General features: G+C 29.9%; 1 protein-coding gene across 1 annotated transcript; it reads left to right on the top strand.

Annotated features, from left to right (window-relative positions):
• The first annotated feature begins 2,759 nt into the window (after window positions 1-2,759).
• On the top strand, window positions 2,760-16,501 carry LOC147804245 (protein obstructor-E-like). The gene is made up of 4 exons (XM_087152117.1): window positions 2,760-2,920; window positions 10,603-10,800; window positions 13,561-13,755; window positions 16,381-16,501. The coding sequence occupies exons 1-4, from the start codon at window positions 2,869-2,871 to the stop codon at window positions 16,383-16,385; spliced, it is 450 nt and encodes a 149-aa protein (XP_087008243.1). The 5' UTR covers window positions 2,760-2,868; the 3' UTR covers window positions 16,386-16,501.
• The last annotated feature ends 101 nt before the right edge of the window (window positions 16,502-16,602 follow it).

Genomic DNA, 16,602 nt, shown 5'->3' with positions numbered 1-16,602 from the left:
TCCACTCAAGTGATATAGTTCAGCTTCTGGCTTGGACGTCTCTTTGTATTCACGGATGTCACTATTAAAAATTGGGGGGGGGGGAATTACGGAAAAGTGGGTTTCTCAAATTATTATTATATTTCTTTGATTAGAAAAAAATCCTCCACGGAGAAAAAACAGATGGTTTATTTAAAAAAAAAAATCTGAACCTTACGATGGAGGGAAAAAAACTAAAATTACAACATTGAAGTACAGAATATCGAAAGAAATCACAAAAATAAATAAGCGCACCGGAAGTACACTTGAAAAAATTCATAATCAGAAAATCGAAAATCGGGCTTCGTAGTTTGCTTGCAAATGTACATTTAGCTTCATGTTGAATCTCGTAATTTTAGTGCCTACGGTGTATGGTATAACGTAGGCACTAAAATTACCTGCATACCGTATACCCCGGTATGCAAATCCGGTAGCTAATTTACAATCCAGCGGCTTTTTACAACTCACTCTCTTTTTTGGGGGACTTTCCTCTTGGCTGTAGTTGGTCTCAATTATAATACAAGCTTTTATTTACTTTGAAATTTGTTACCTGAACTAAAAAAAATATGAATCAAGTTTTTTTTATCTTTTTTTTTAGGAAATTAACAAACAGAAGAGCGGGTAGTTAAAGGCAGCTTGATTGGAAAATCGATCTGCTATGCAGACATAGGCCCACACATACACACTCAAATTCCTTATTTTAATATATATTTTTAGATTATTTGTTGCCCTTCCCCGCTTTATTAGATTAAGCAAAATACATATTTAGTATTTCCTCCCAGCAAAATGCTATTGGAATAAAAATTTAATTTCGGTCAACAAGAGTTACTTTGCTTATTTTCTAAAAATCTTTTGACAAAAAAGAGCAGTTACTCGCTTTGGTGCAAATCCCAGGATATAATCAGGGCTGTTTATTGTAATGTTTGCAAGATTGAGACACAAATGTTTCAATGTAGTGATGTATTGTCACTATGGAAATACTACAAAGTGGCTGTTGAGTGAAAAATTTGAGTACCTTATATATTGAGTATTTATTATCATTCATGATAGAGTATTTATTAGCAATATTAAAAGTTCATAGGAACAACTGGCAACTTTCTATTTGTACAAGATGGATATAATTGTGAAATTTTTTGTACCTTAATTTTTATGCTATAGTCTCATCAGGCAATATAACCCCATGATCCATAAAAAAAAAATTGGAATGGAATTGCCCTGTCTTAACAGTCACAGAATGTCAAAACGAACTGAATGTGTAACTTTCTCTAGAAGCGAGGAGGATGCTAACGTTTCTACTAATGATTCTACCAATTTTCAAGAGAATAAAACAATAGAAACGGGACTGAATACTCGAATTGATGAAAAATCTTCAATTTTCTAGCATTTGGCATTTACAAAATTTTTAAATATTGTTAAAGGAACCGCCTTGAAAGTTCCGTAACTAAGAACGAAAAGACGAAGGGATATAGTCGCTTAAACTGAAGAAGTAGAAAAATCCAGCGCTTCTCTGATCAAATTTATTTTCGAAATTCCATCTTCAAAACAAATCGATGAGACAAATTCCTTTTTCGGTAGAAGATTTTTCAAGATACTTTCAAACAACGTAAATTCTATTGCGTACCTACATAAATGTTCTCTTTCTCTTTTTTATTTACTTATTATTACTTTTTTTGTTCATAATTTCTGTTAATAATTATCTACTGAAATTCTATAAGGAGAATCTAACAGTTAAACGAGTTCTTAGCATAAGTACAATTTATAGAAATATTAAATATCTTTTTGAACTGTTTTCAATTTTTAGTACATTTTATGTCCTGAATAAAACATATTTTCAAGTAGTTGATTTAAGAGGAAATTTGCAGTACAAAGCTATTAAACGGCTAAATTACCCCGGTTGTTTGGAAAACTTTGCCCTCCATTTTGTTTAATTTTTATTAAAAGAAAGTAATAAATATATATTTAAACACCTTATATTAATTTAATAAGCCTTCCAACAAGCTTAAAAATTATTAATCTCTCAACAACTAATCGAGAAGAGCGTGGATTTTTTCCCTCTAAGTTTGTAAATGGGGTTAAATAACTCCAGTTAATGGTACCTGATATGAATCAGATTAATAGGAATGTAGAATAATCTTGTTTACATTATATTACTTATTTAATTCAATAGAAACTCTTTTAAAAACACAAAGGATAAAGTGGACTCAATTTGTAAAGACGAGGAATAGCACATTTATAAGAAATTTCCAAATTACTATATTATTGTCATATTAATGAGCTATTCAAATGTAAGAACGGGATTTTCTGATGAAAACAATTAAAAGGTTATGCAAGTCTACAAGTTATATGTCATATATATGACATATATTAATTTTTAGGGCAAGTCATCTTCATTATTTCGGAAATGGAAAGCATTATTCAATCTTGCATAACCGCAAAAATTATAGGCATTTAATCAATCAAAACAATCATATTATACTAATTCATTTGTCATAGTTTTTTTTTAATTAATCAACTTTCATCCCCAATTCTACTTTTTATATGATTATGTAAGTAGATTTTTGTTCAACAAACAAAGATGAAAGATTGCCTGCTCAATAAATTTTATTACAACCGGAGTTCCAGATTTCATAAACGACGATTGTCATAAGACAAATTTGAGGGTGAAATCTACCTTAACATTTGAACTTTGCAATGAATGAAGAAAAAAACTCGTCTGGAAAAACATGTTCTTGTATCCTCGATAGTTCTTACCAAAGTCATTCTAGTCCTTTCAAACAATTTAAAAAATTTTGACCAGACGTTCTTTTTTATCATCTTAAAAACAATATTTTCCTAAAGGCCCCTTTCAACATGATTGGAATCTACGTAGCATTGTTCTTAGCCGTCATATGCAGTGCAAAAGGTAAATTAAATTTAAATTATTTATGTTGCCATCATTACTATTTTACTGGGCTTTAAGGGAAAATAAAGGTGTTACCATTTTCAAAAGAATTGGGTCACCTGCATCCTGAATACGACGGCATTCTTAGTGGAAAATGTCACGTGATTCGATGACGTATATACAAGATTTTTCTTGATTTAAATAGTAATTTTTTTTAATTGTGCTTTAAATCAAATGCCTATTTTATTTTCATGTTTTCAAATAAAAAAAAACCTGTTCCATTATCTTGGTCAACATCCAATAAGTATTTTCCCTTAAAAAATCTTTATTGTTATCATTTCTACAAGTCTTAGAACAAATATTTAGAGAAAAAACTTGAAACAATGAATGCAGTTTTTTTTTTAAAATTATGTCATTTCAAGTAGCCATTTAGTATAATCCTAAATTATTTGCTGAGCTGAAATTGTTTGTGGTAGTTGTTCTGATTATTAAAGTTATAATAATCTACATTTTTATTTTCCCCCACAAACTAAAATAATAATTAAATGTTTAACAAAATGAAAGAAAAATATTATTTCAATACCAACTATTTGTTATTTATTCCTCGAATATTTATAAATATTCTATAAATGCAAACTCATATGTTCTTTTGAACAGTTGGAGAAAAGGTTAGAAAAACTTACATAGCTTTTGTCACAAAAATTTTAAAATCATAAATAATAGTCATAAATCATAGATAAAAAGTCATAAAAACATTATAGTGGTAGCATTATCTATTATATATAATTCTCTTACGTGGCTCCCAAATTTTGGCTGTATTTCTTTTCCGCCGGTGGCAACGTTTGCTTTGTTTTGAAAACACCAAAGCATTCTGCCTTTTAATGATGTGTTTCTGATCTAATATATATAATTCTCTTACGTGTCTCCAAATTTTGGCTGAAGTACTTTGTACAACTAAATAAGATTCTTTTCACATCAGTTAAATATTTACTTTATTTTCTTCATTCGTAGAGAAAACAGTCGGCAAAGAATTCCGTTAGGTTAAAAAACATTTCGCTAAAAAAATAACGAATTCTAAAAGAAATAAAAATAAACAACTTAAAAAATAAAAATGCTGTTGCCAGCCATAGAATTTTTTGAAAGTTAACTTAGCAACATAAATCAAAAAGACATAGAAGCGCAACTAGATCAAAATTATGATACCTGAGCGCTTGACGTAACAAATCCTTCAATTCTAAAAGTGTTGTATCGCCAAATGCCCAAATTAACAATTGTGTTCTTAAAGAAATTCTATAAAAAGTTTTAAATAAACAACCTACTTCTACAACTGCTTCTTGAAGAACTTGGCTCATTGATTAAAAATATTGTTTTAATTTTACAGTACTAACTTTACTTCTACTTTCATTATTGCTATGACCCTCTTTCATTACATTTTACTACTTCATGCTAAATTTGAGAGCTTTAAGTTGTTTTGTGGTTGAATACTGACATTTAGAAATGTGTACATAAAAAAAATAATATTTAGAGGTTAAGAGTTGCCTCAGAAAAACTTGAATTGTTGACATTGAACTTAACAATGGAAACAATCGTTTTTGTGAAAAATTGAATTGTATTGCTGACATCAAAACTAAAAATATTGTGTTTCAACTTAACAATACTACCTTAATTTATACTTTAGAATTGCCTCGGAGAAATTTGAATTGTTAGCAATGACTTAAACAAAAAATTTTATTTTAACTGACAAATACTATATTATAATTTTAACTTTTTCTATGACTATACTCATTTTCTTACTCTTTTCTTTGTTTTATATACATTTTATTTTTTTGTGATAAAATAAAAAACTTATAGTTGTTCTGTTTCTGAACACTGATGAAAACACAAAATGATGGGCTTAATCAACAATCAAAAATATATACATTTATTTTACAAATTCCATATTATTAAGGTGGCGCCCTTCAGAGAATTAAAAATACAAAATTATCTTCATCAAAGCCGATGCTTTACATCCGGCGTTCAATGGCAGACTACTATTTCATATTGTTTTACAACACATGGCTTTAGCCCTCTGGTTGGAAAGACTTTAAAACAAAACTTACAACAGTTACTTTTCTCAACAACTGAAATTTAGAATAGTGTGATTAAGAAAAATATGTGAACTGTTTGCAATTTCAAATTAATATTGAAATGCACAGGTTTAGAATTTTCTACAGTGAAAAGTTTTCGGAACTTCAGTGTTCAAAAAAGTATACAAAAGCTAGACGTTAAGAACGTATCCAATGAGCGAGCAAAGCGAGCATTGGATTGTGAAGCAATCCGAAATGAACTGCGAAAGCAGTTCCGGGGGTTGGTGAGCGCCAGCAAACAGGGGGCGAAGCATCCTAGTATTAAATAATATTGATAAAAAAAATATTAAAATATAGGTGTAACTTTTTAACATATATTAAAAGGAAATTGTCAGAATAAACATTTTTTTTTCTTCTTATATGTAATTTTTCTACTAAGTTCGATAGAATTTTTTACTTATTTATTTTTAAGTGTTCTTCAAAAATAACCTGTCACATACTTCTTGAGAAACTTCCTTCCAAAGAGGAAAGTTTCCTAAATTTTAACTTTTCCCTCTGTAAACTACCCAAGCTTCTCTATTCTGTTCCCAAACCAAAAATATTTTTTGGGCCTCTTAGCCATACCATATGGTTCTTGACGAAAGTTGCATGTTCAAGGGACTGTATTGTTCCCCCAAAAGTTGAAGCTCCCCTCAGAAGTTTTTCAAGAGACATTTAAAGCTTTGATTATGGGGAAAAAGTGCCAGCTGTTGAAGTCAGCGAGCTAAAACGGAGCGGAAATATTAAATAATAATTTATCTGGTTCTCATGTATTACATTATAAATTTTTCCATTATTTCGACTCCCACTTTTACTTGTTTTAAATCATTAACCATAACTGTCCAGCTCTGAATGTTAGAATTTTTTTAAGAATTTTTGCGAAATTTTTTTATTTATGTTTTGTTTTTTGAATAAAACATGATAAAAAAAATTTATTATTATTTTTTTTTTTATTTTTTTTTTTATTTCGATGACCTTTATTCGTTTGTATTTCCACTCCATCCAAATTTTTTAAAAATAAATGAATTCCATTTTCTAATAGAACCACTTTTCTATCTTTTTTATAAGTAAATAAACAAAATATACCGAGTCAAAAATAAGACATTCAAATAATTACACAAACTCATTTTGGATGATTTTAGATTAATTTTACCTTGCCTATTAGAAAACTTGAGTTAATTACGATCCGCTTATTCTTACGTAAGTATTGTTTTTCCAAGTTTAATTTATTTTAGCATTTCATAAGGGAGTTTTCTGATAAGCAGAATTTAAAGTGAATGTAAGACTCATGTCCTTCTCCCACTTTTGCCGGAAAAAAAGGCAAATGCAAAACTTATATACTTGTGGTAATATGATTCATATGAGATATGAATCATATCTCATATGAATCGTTATCTTGATGGACAGCTTTAGAGGTTTACCTTCTGCTTAAGTCATAAATTAACTTCAAAATGACAATTTAATACAAGAAGGTTTGATTTCTATCAAAAGAAAGTTGAAATGCTGAAATAAGAATGAAAAAATTAGCTTACAGAAAAGCAGTATTGTCATGTCAATCCAACACACTCCTGCTCAAACCATGACAGCAATGTCAGAAAATTCATCAGTGTTGCTAAGAAGCAATTCTTAGTAAAAAAGGTTGAGATCTGGGGTAGGTAAAATTACTGAAGAGAAAATATTAAAAAAAGGACTTTTTCAATCAATTTTTTTTTTTTTTTTAAAGTTTAGAAACCACGAGCAAAATTATAGTTTAATTTGTGATGTAGGAATTAAACTTGATTTGCATTTATCTGAATCCGCTAATTTATCTTCGATTTAATGGTTAATTTTTAATTTATATTAAAATTTATGAGGTCTCACATAATTTGAAGCCCAAGGCCTAGACTAATGCATTATAGGCCTGATGTGTCAATTAGTACGCTTCTTTTTAAAGATTGTGAAGGAGCATTGTCACTGATATCTTTACTGTAATGGTAATAATTTTTTCGATACTTTTTTACCCAGAAAAATTTAAAGTATATTTCAAAAAAAAATTGCATTTGTAAATGTTGATGTTGTTTTGCATTTATAATTGTTTTAATGTTTTTTTTTAAAAAAAAAAGCACAATTTGCTATTTAATACTTCAAAATAATAAAATTTGATTAACTCCTTAATTAACGACTAAATACAGATTGATTAAGATATAAAACTTTTGATGTAAATTAAACTGATTTGTTTGTTCACGTTTTACCACTTTCTACGTCAATCCTTGTGACAGTGACAGATGTCCAAAATCAACCAGCCAGCACGTGATTGCTTAAATGTTGACACATCTGTTGAAAGCTAACACGCTCTGATTAAAAATAATGATATTCCTCAATTTTCACGCATATTTTTTCCCACTATGCTTTAATGAACTAAAGAATGTATACCGAGCTGAAAATATGCCTGATTTCAACACCCCGACACGTGCTTATAAGTTTTAGAGTAGTTTTCGAACCCACGCGCACAATGGAATTTTTTTTTTTTTTTTAAATCAAAATCGAAGGGTTCTTCTCTTCAATAAACGTTGTAATTCTCAGTTAAAAGTAAATTTTTTTACTGTAATAAGCTTGCAAATAATAGAGTTGTATTGATACAATCGTTTTTTCAAAGCTATTCTTTCTCTCTTTAAAATAAGTTTTTTTTTTTTATTATATTTAAATATTGGCACATATTAAGACGCTTTTCATTCGAAACTATAGGAATATTTCTTTTCAAAACATTGTATTATTTTTGTCCTTAGAGTAAATACTTTTAGTGAGAAAAAAAGAAGAAGAAAAAAAAAACGTTTCAAAAGATACAAATTATTAGAGCGTATTTAAAAACCTATAATTTTATCTATTTATTTACTTTTTAAAAAAAACTGTATATTTTTTTTTAAAAAATCTTAAAATGTGAATTTAATTTGTCCGATGAAACTGAAAGGTATGTGCCCGTTTTCTCCCAAAACGTTTTTAGAAGGGCTGTCCGCCCTGCCTGCCCTTTGATCCCTATAAATGCTCCCTCTTTGTCCTTTTTGTCGTATTCATTCCATTTTTTAAAAAAATAGTTTACTATTTAAATCATATTCCATAATCATATTCCATTTTTAGAAAAGTAGTTTACTGTTTAAATAATAATTACACACTGGTAAAATTATCTGTGTTTATAGGCTTAATTCTGCTAATAAGTTTAATTAATACTATTACAAATACAGTCAAACCCCGCTATAGTGAACATGGTTTATAGTGAACTCCCGGATTTAGTGAACGAAATGTTCGGTCCCGTGCCTTGCTATACACGTATAATGTTATTTTTTGTGGATATAGTGAACCAAAAATGTCAGGAAGTTGGATATAATGAACTTTTTTCTGTCTTCGACTGATTTTTTTCCTCATTTTTTGTGATAATTTTGAAATTTTTACTTTAAAATAAATACATATACCGATTTTTAAAGCCATCTATAGAGGAAATTTAGCGATTAGCTTCTTTTATCTCACTTTCCCATCCCTAAACAAACCAAGCAGATATTTCCAACCCACGCACATAATGCACCTGTAAGATGTCAGTGGGATTAATATGCATTTTCTGTCAGAGGGAATGAGTGAATTATTCATTATTAATCAAAGGGTTGGACACTAATATGTGTTGATAAGGCTCTCATTTCAACTCCTTTTTGCTCTCAGTTCAGTTAAAATAAATCCTGCAAACAAGTGTCTCAAATTTAACTATGGCGAGCAGTAAACGTAAAACGTTCTACATTGATGATAAAATGGGCATAATCAGAAAAATTGAATGGAATATAAACTATACAAATCTGCAGTTTGTAGCATATGGAAAAATAGGCAATTAATTATTTCTACTCATGAAAGAAATTTAGATGGCAGAAAAAAGTTGAGAAAAAGCAGATCACAAGGATGTTGAAGAATCGTTACTGAAGTGCTTCAGCATTCAAAGAAGCCGCAATCTTCCAGTATCTGGACAAATGTCGATGAATTTGCTAAGCGATTTTATGACACTACTTTTATGTGCTACAATGGCAGGTTAGACAGGTTTAAAAAGCGGAATAACCGAAATTCAGGAAAAATTATCTGATAGTCAGGAAATGTTTCCATATCTATGTTGAGGATTGCTCATCAGCTAAATATTACTAATTTTTTTTTTTTTTTGTAAGCAGGACGAAGAGTAATGAAAAATAACACATTTTTCGCTATTACATAATATTTTTCAGTCATTTATTTAAATAATGTGTAATAAAAGGGAGGAGTTTGGGAACCATTAGTTAAATTGCCTGCGTAATGGATATAGTGAACACCCGGTTATAGTAAAAAAAAAATTTCAGTCCCTAGAAGGTTCACTATAGCGGGGTTTGACTATATTTACTTTGTCAGGATTATTCTCAATTCGTTTAATGTGTATAAGTATCTCTTTTTTCAGCGAGCGGGGGAGGGGAACACTGATAAGTTTTTCAGTTATTTCAATTTTTAAAATTATTTTTTAAATAAATCCCTTTTTAAAAAACTGCAACTGTAAATATTTATTTTCTCATAATTTTCAATTTAAATTACATAAAAAGCTTTCAAGTAGTTTATCAATAAATAATTTTTGTCAGTTTACTTTTTGAAGAAAATTTATTCCCAGAGATTGTCTATTAGCACGTCTTTAATTATTTTATATAACTACGAATTTTTCTCTTATTATCATAATGAGAGCGTACTATTTTTTTGAAATATATACAAAAAATAGTATATGAAGGTAATTTGAAAAATTAAGTTTTCACAGAATATTACACACTTTGATCGATTTTTACAGTGTTAAATTTGTGTTTTTTCAAAACACGAAGTGCCTTTTTCTGAGAGGCAGATCCCTACCCTTTCAGTTTCCTAGGGAGAACACTGCATGTGCTTTCTATTAGAAGCCACCATCACTTTTACCTGACAAAGAAACCAGTTTTGAATGATTTTAAACTCATCTTTGATTTACCTAATAATGTTTCGACAATTTCTAACAGAGTTTTGATGCATATAAAGATCATTATTGATTGTAGAATAAGCTACCTTTACAGCCAGATTCACCTTCCACTTTCAATGAGGTCTTTGCAGAGTGCAAAAGAATGTTTATGGATCTCTGGAGGGTTCCTCCTCCGCATAGTTGGTATTTCAGAAAACGAACTGGAAGTGCCTTGCTTTTTGAGGGACCTAGAAGCCAGCAGACTTGTTTATCTCGCTTTGCAAGTGGTCACTTGAGGTGTCTCTCGTATGTTCAGGGGCAAAAGACTTTTGGTCTTTGCACTAAATGTAGGACTGCTCAGGCTTCGCCCGAGTATATTCTAAACTGTATCGATATTAAGATCGACGAGGTTTTTTCAAAACCTCACCTGTTTTTAGACTTTCTGGACTTATGGAATTGGTCTAATTAAGGTGGACTTCTTGGGGATTAGAAACAGCAACAACAGAATAAGCTAGGTCCCTTTCTGAAGCAACACCCATTTTAATATAAAAATTCAATTTCTAAGATGCAATCACTTAAATATAATGAAAATTTAGGCAATGACGTATATTTTCCTTATTCATATTAATTTCTTTGTTTTATTTCAGTTGCTGCGGAATTCAAATGCCCGAACAATTCCGGATACTACCCTGATCCGGAGCAATGTGATTTGTATTACGAATGTCGAAAAGGAGTAGCCAAAGAAAAACTGTGCAAAGATGGCATGGTCTTTAATGACAATAATCCTCTATACGAAAGATGTGACTTCCCATTCCTTGTTTCATGCAGAGATCGAGTTTATTTACGTAAGTAAATTGCTAGAGAGATTTAGCACTTTCACGTAACGTTCCTCGCTGCACAAGTTCCGTTAGAACTGAGATTTTTCTGTAATAACTGCACTGCGCAGAACTTACATAAAAGCCAATGGGTAAAGAAGTTTCAGCTTAATTAACTTGTAGGCTAGTTTCCAAGTAAGTTGAAGGATGAAACAACTAGGGTTAGATAATGTCAGACTCGTAAATAGCTCACACAGATCAAAATTTGAACTGTTTTGAGATACAACTGTAACGGCCTCAAAACTATTAGTATTATCGGCTTAGGTTTGGTTTCATTTGATAAATATGTAACAATACCTCACTTGTCTAGATAGCAATGTTTAAATTTCTCCCCCTTTTGATACCGTCGTCGATAAGTTTAAGACTTTCGATTAAAGCTCAGATTAAAGACGTCGATTAAAGCTCCCCTCTGAGGAGGAAACAAACTTTGCATGATAACTAAATTTCGCGCACCTAAACCTTTGAAACATAGGCTTCCAACGTGGGCACTGAAGATTTCTAAAAGAGGTGTTAAGTATTTCCAGAGGATTAATAACAACTTACAGAAGAAATTTTTATTAAATAATAAAATTATGAAATAGAAATTCTATTTTACTAACACTATTTTAATGCAACTTTTTTCGCTATAAATTTAAGGTTTCTAAAAATGTTTCCACTATTTCTCTGAAATTTCTAATAGTTAACTTACAAAATATAACTGTCTGAGTTGGAATCTCAGAAATAAATATACTGAACAGCATTGACAGATTGCAAATTGCCTCAATTCTCTTATAAATTTAATTTTTTTTAGAGATATACATAGAATATCTACAGGTAAATTGCAAGTAAAATTTAACTTCCATTGCAATGGCATCCTTCTTATGCGAGTTATGAGTACTTATAACTTTTACGTATTTTCATAAGAAAAAATTAGTAATTACATACTTATTGGTTAGTAGGAATTTTCAATAAATTAACGTCATAATAAAAGTGTTAAATAATAAAAATATTAAACCCCTAAAAAAGGAGTTGAAAAAAAAAAAAATTTTTATGGGTGCGTTTAAAATTTTTTATCTTGCAATAAAGTGAGTGACAATTCAAAAGAAAGGTATGAAGAACTTTAAAAATATAACAAACTTTTCCCCAATGCGCTTTTTATTTTTCCCTTCGAGGGATAAAAAACGAGACTAGATTCCTGATACTAAAAATAGGTGCATTACAATCTGAAAAATTCGTCCCTAGTTTAATCAATAGAACATTCGAAAGTTTGAACTTCCTTTTATCATTTTTGCATTTTTTGTTTTTTGCTAGATCTGTGAAAACAACAACGTAAAATGAAATATTTTTACCACAATTATCGCTAGAATTATGTTGACTTAACTTATTCTATTAAATAAAATTAATTAGACAATTAATATAAAATTTTTTAAAAAACTAAGACCTTCTAAGGATTTAGTTCTCCGAAATTTAGTCTTTACTTTTTGAGGACACTACACTGTATTCAAGGCCATTCAAAATTATAAATAATAATTTAATATAGTAAAAATTAAAATTAAACAATCTACAATGCGTGCAAACTGATAAATAAAGAATGAGAAAAAATAACAAGATCAGTTTGATTTGAACTACTTTGCAATAATTTAATTCCTTGTTACAATAACTGATACTGTTATTCGCGATCGCAACGCTCGAGTACGCCCTCTAGCGGGAGCCTGTAAATATCAGACATTAATTTATCACGTTATCATTTAGTTCCATCAAAATCCTCGGCAGAATCAGACGCCAATTTTTTAGCAGCAAATAAAAATTTCCCTAAGGAAAAGCCGAAAAACTTGAAAAAACTCTCCAGAATATTGGGATATCTTTCAGACCCAGATCACGCCGAATATTTATAGAAAAATTTCTCAATAATTTTTAACTTCTATTATCAACAAACTTGCAACTGATAACTTCCGATTTCGCTATCTCATACTGCTGCAGATGTGTGTATTAAGGTAAAATGCATTTCTTCTGTCTTCAATTCATTACAAATTAAAGTGAAGTCAATATTGCTTTCGTCGTTCCAATTAATAAATATGAATTCAGAACGCACAGAACTGTAATAGTTACAGAATATTCTTCTTCGTTATAGAATAGTATATATTTCTGTATCCATATAATTCGGAAAACAACAATAAAAAATTATCCAAATTACTTGAAATAGTGCCATTTGTGCTGATTCTTAATTAATTTATATCGTTTTCTTGGTAAGTATTTTTTAGTTTTGAAAGAATAATTTCAACTAGAATTCTGTTTTTAGCTACATATTCAAATTCATATCAAGATCTTACAATTATAAAATTTTGCTGTGTAGTATGTTATCTCAAAGTAATGAAGGGATAAACTATGTATCTATTATTTGAGAATAAAGCTTTCAAACAAAGAACATATCATTTTGGAATTCTCCGGAATTATAAATCAGGTAAGTGTTATGATTTTTATTATAAAAAATTTGCTTGTAAATATTTTTTTTCTCATTTGATGATAGTTCTCTACAGAATGCTTTTTTACGTCTGTATAGCCTTTGGACTTCAAGGCATATAAATATCTTATTGCTGTCTATAGAGTTTACTTTTTCTAACATATTTCAAAGTAAAAAACGTATTTTCTGCTATTATTTAAAGCTCGGGTCAAAAAAAGATAAGGTTTAGCAACTATCGTAATTTAATTGATTATCTGGAATGTTAAAGAAGTACTCAATTTTACTTCCAGAGGAAGCCAAACCAAGTGCAAATTGTCCCAGGAGAAACGGTATTTTTGCTAAAGAAGGCAGCTGCAAGACATTCTTTCAATGCACCGATGGCGCCGCAGCTAAAATGTCATGCCAAAACGGCTTAGCATTCAATCCAGCTGCAGGTACATGCCAATGGAAATATCTAGTACCTGACTGCGGTCAGGAACGAGCACGTAAGTACATTTCCATAGTCTTTTATGAAACGATAAAAGGCTTAGTTATTCATAAAACGTTGTTTTTTTTTTATGTTCTTTTAAAAGCAATTAGCCTTTTCGTCTTTAAATGCATAATAAGGGATAGATAAATTAACTTAAAGAATTTTTTAAAAAAATTGTAGAATCTCAATTCAATTATAATATCTGTAATTATTCAGTCATGAAAACTATTCACATTTCAATTTATTCTTTTTTAGAGCAAAAACATTCTTTGCATTCTCTTTCAATCGTATATTGGAAAAAAAAATTCAAATTTTAATCTCTTTTAATAAAATTTTGAATTTTAATAGTCAACAGTTTTAGAATTTTTAGCCACAACTATGGCAACCCGTATAGTTTATAATACGAATAGTAATAGTTTATTTTTAATCCTCACGAAAATCAGTTTTTCTTCTGACTTTCAGCCTTATAAATAAACAAAAATTAAAACATTAAGGCAACTATAGAAAAAATTTGCTCACAAAGTTAACCCAGTTGGCATTTATGTAATATCAGCAATGCACATGTAAATCAATAATAAGACAAAAAAAATGTTAATGTTTTGGCTTTTATAGACGTTTCATAAAGGAACACTGAAATAGATTAACTAAATTAATTTCTTTTAAATAAAGTTTAAAAAAATGTATAGTAGGGTAAAAGTATAATAAAAATAATATAAATGCGATTCACTACAAAATGAAGGAAATTGTGATCTCTGCAAGGCAATCACATGTTAAACATTGGCAAAATGGTTGTTGTCTAATTATTATTATTATTATTATTATTTTTTTTTTTGGAAAAGAAACTTTACTGTGTTTTCATCTTGGACATCTTTAACTGTTAATCCTGAACTGCTCGGTACACAATTTCGCAGACATATTTAAATGCAGCTCAGATACATTCTGTGTAAGTTCTTTTGATGATTAAATAGACATTGAACAACCAATCGAGATCAATATTGGCATTTTCGGATTGGTACAATCTCTGCTGCATCATACACCCGTTTCGGATTTACAAGTTCATGAAATTTGATTAGAAAGCTTGGCTTTTTTTCAATTTTACATGAATAGTGAATGAATCATTTATATTGCGTGGAAGACAGTCTACGGTCTTGTGCAAGCTATTGGGTACGTTGACAATGGATTCCTTTATCCCTAACTGGTGATCAACACCTAGTTCTCGTATTTGCATGAAAGGGCTTCGGAGAGTCACCATTCGCTCTTCGGTAGTGTTCAAATTCTCTCAACCACTTTGGTACTTTTGTGAGGGTCGGGCTTCTTGCTTGCTCTTGCGAACGAAATCCTTTCGATTTTTCCGTTTGTGCGTAACGTTTAGGGGATTCCTGTCTACGCTCTTTGTCTTTTTCAGCCTCGGTAAGTTCAGGCTGTGGCATCGTTTTTTCTTGCTTTAACTCTAACTTTTGGGACAGTGTCAAGCAGTTTGGACGCTCTTTATTTGTGATAGTCACCTGAATTAGTATTGAAAACGATCCAGTTTTAACTGTAGGTTAGAATTTTTGATTCTTAATTAAAACAAAAATATAGTTCAAATGATGAAATGATCAAAAATATTCACAACTCGAGAAGTTTTTCAAAAGATCTCTCTGGTCCCATATCTGGAAGAAAAAAAAAAAAAAACTTATTTACTTAATCAATGCATTGTAAATTTTACTTACTTTCGTTTTTTTTTCATAAAAAAAGAATTCTAAAAAAATTATCAAACAGCAGCGGTCGCCATAGCAACGCATACTCACTGTTTACTATTACTCTTAATTATTGCAGTCGAAAAGTGAGGACGCCATGAAATCCAAAAAAATTTTGCCAATGGGTAAAAACAATTGAAAAGAAGCTTATTAAATAGAAAGGGGAATTTAAAAAATATATATACAGCTATTTCTCTTGTTCAAGCTCAGCTAGAAGTGAAACTAAGCTAATAGAGCCCATTTCAAACCTCATAAAAATAAATACAGCAAAGATATATTAATATATGTATTGCGCATGAATTCATGCGCGCTATTTATTATTATTTCATTTAATTGTACATGCGATACAACATCAAAGCTACTCTTTTTCTCTATAACTTTTAGAAATATGCATTAAAGTTAACAGTACGAGAAAATTCTGCTCTATGTGGTTTCTGGTGTTAAACAAAAGGGCTTCATTTTATGTTCTAACACGAGGAGCAATTTTTAGACAATAATTTAAGTTAGATATCTCAAATTGACATGAAGGAAGGGATTTCGAAATTGATTGGTTGAACTAAACAATCCAGAATGACAACTATACGGAGCGCAGTTATAAATAAAAATATCTTACATTAACGAAAGTCATTCCCTTAAAAAAAAAAATTATTATTTCAGAAAATAAACTTTAACAGGTTATTTTCTCACAAGTATTCGATAATAGTTTGAACCCTAAAAAAGATCTACATTTTATTTATTTTTGTGAGGGTTTAAGCAAGTTTCATTAAATAGATGTGCCAATAGTACCAGTGCTCGTAAAAATATTGGGGCCCTAATTTTTTACTGATCGAAACAAATCTAAGATAAAGTCATACATTTTATGATCAGACAGGAAATAATGAGATTCTGCCTTTCGATTTCAGGTTAACAGGAAACAGTATCAAGAATTGGAAGATAAAAAATCGTTTGGCCTTGAAGTTTCTAAAGCTTTGAAGAATAACGGAATATTTTTTTAGCAATTATAATAAAGAAAAATTCATTTTACTAGTATGTCAACTTATTTGTGTTCGCCTTCTTTAATCCTTTAATGCCAAAATCGCAACTATACAATATTTTGTACAGTTGCGGAGTTTTGTGTCTATGCC

This window comes from Parasteatoda tepidariorum, chromosome 9 (assembly GCF_982258835.1).
Source record: "Parasteatoda tepidariorum strain Cologne lab strain chromosome 9, Ptep-v5.0, whole genome shotgun sequence".
Lineage (NCBI taxonomy): Eukaryota > Metazoa > Arthropoda > Arachnida > Araneae > Theridiidae > Parasteatoda > Parasteatoda tepidariorum.
Note: the sequence above shows the minus strand (reverse complement) of the source record. Positions and strands in the feature narration are given on the sequence as shown.

What these genes read in the sequence shown, in the direction of transcription:
- LOC147804245 (XM_087152117.1), top strand. Translation starts at nt 2,869, where the DNA reads ATGATTGGAATCTACGTAGCATTGTTCTTAGCCGTCATATGCAGTGCA. An exon ending in CGTCATATGCAGTGCAAAAG is followed by an intron (nt 2,921 to 10,602) that starts GTAAATTAAATT and finishes GTTTTATTTCAG; the next exon opens with TTGCTGCGGAATTCAAATGC. An exon ending in CAGAGATCGAGTTTATTTAC is followed by an intron (nt 10,801 to 13,560) that starts GTAAGTAAATTG and finishes TTTTACTTCCAG; the next exon opens with AGGAAGCCAAACCAAGTGCA.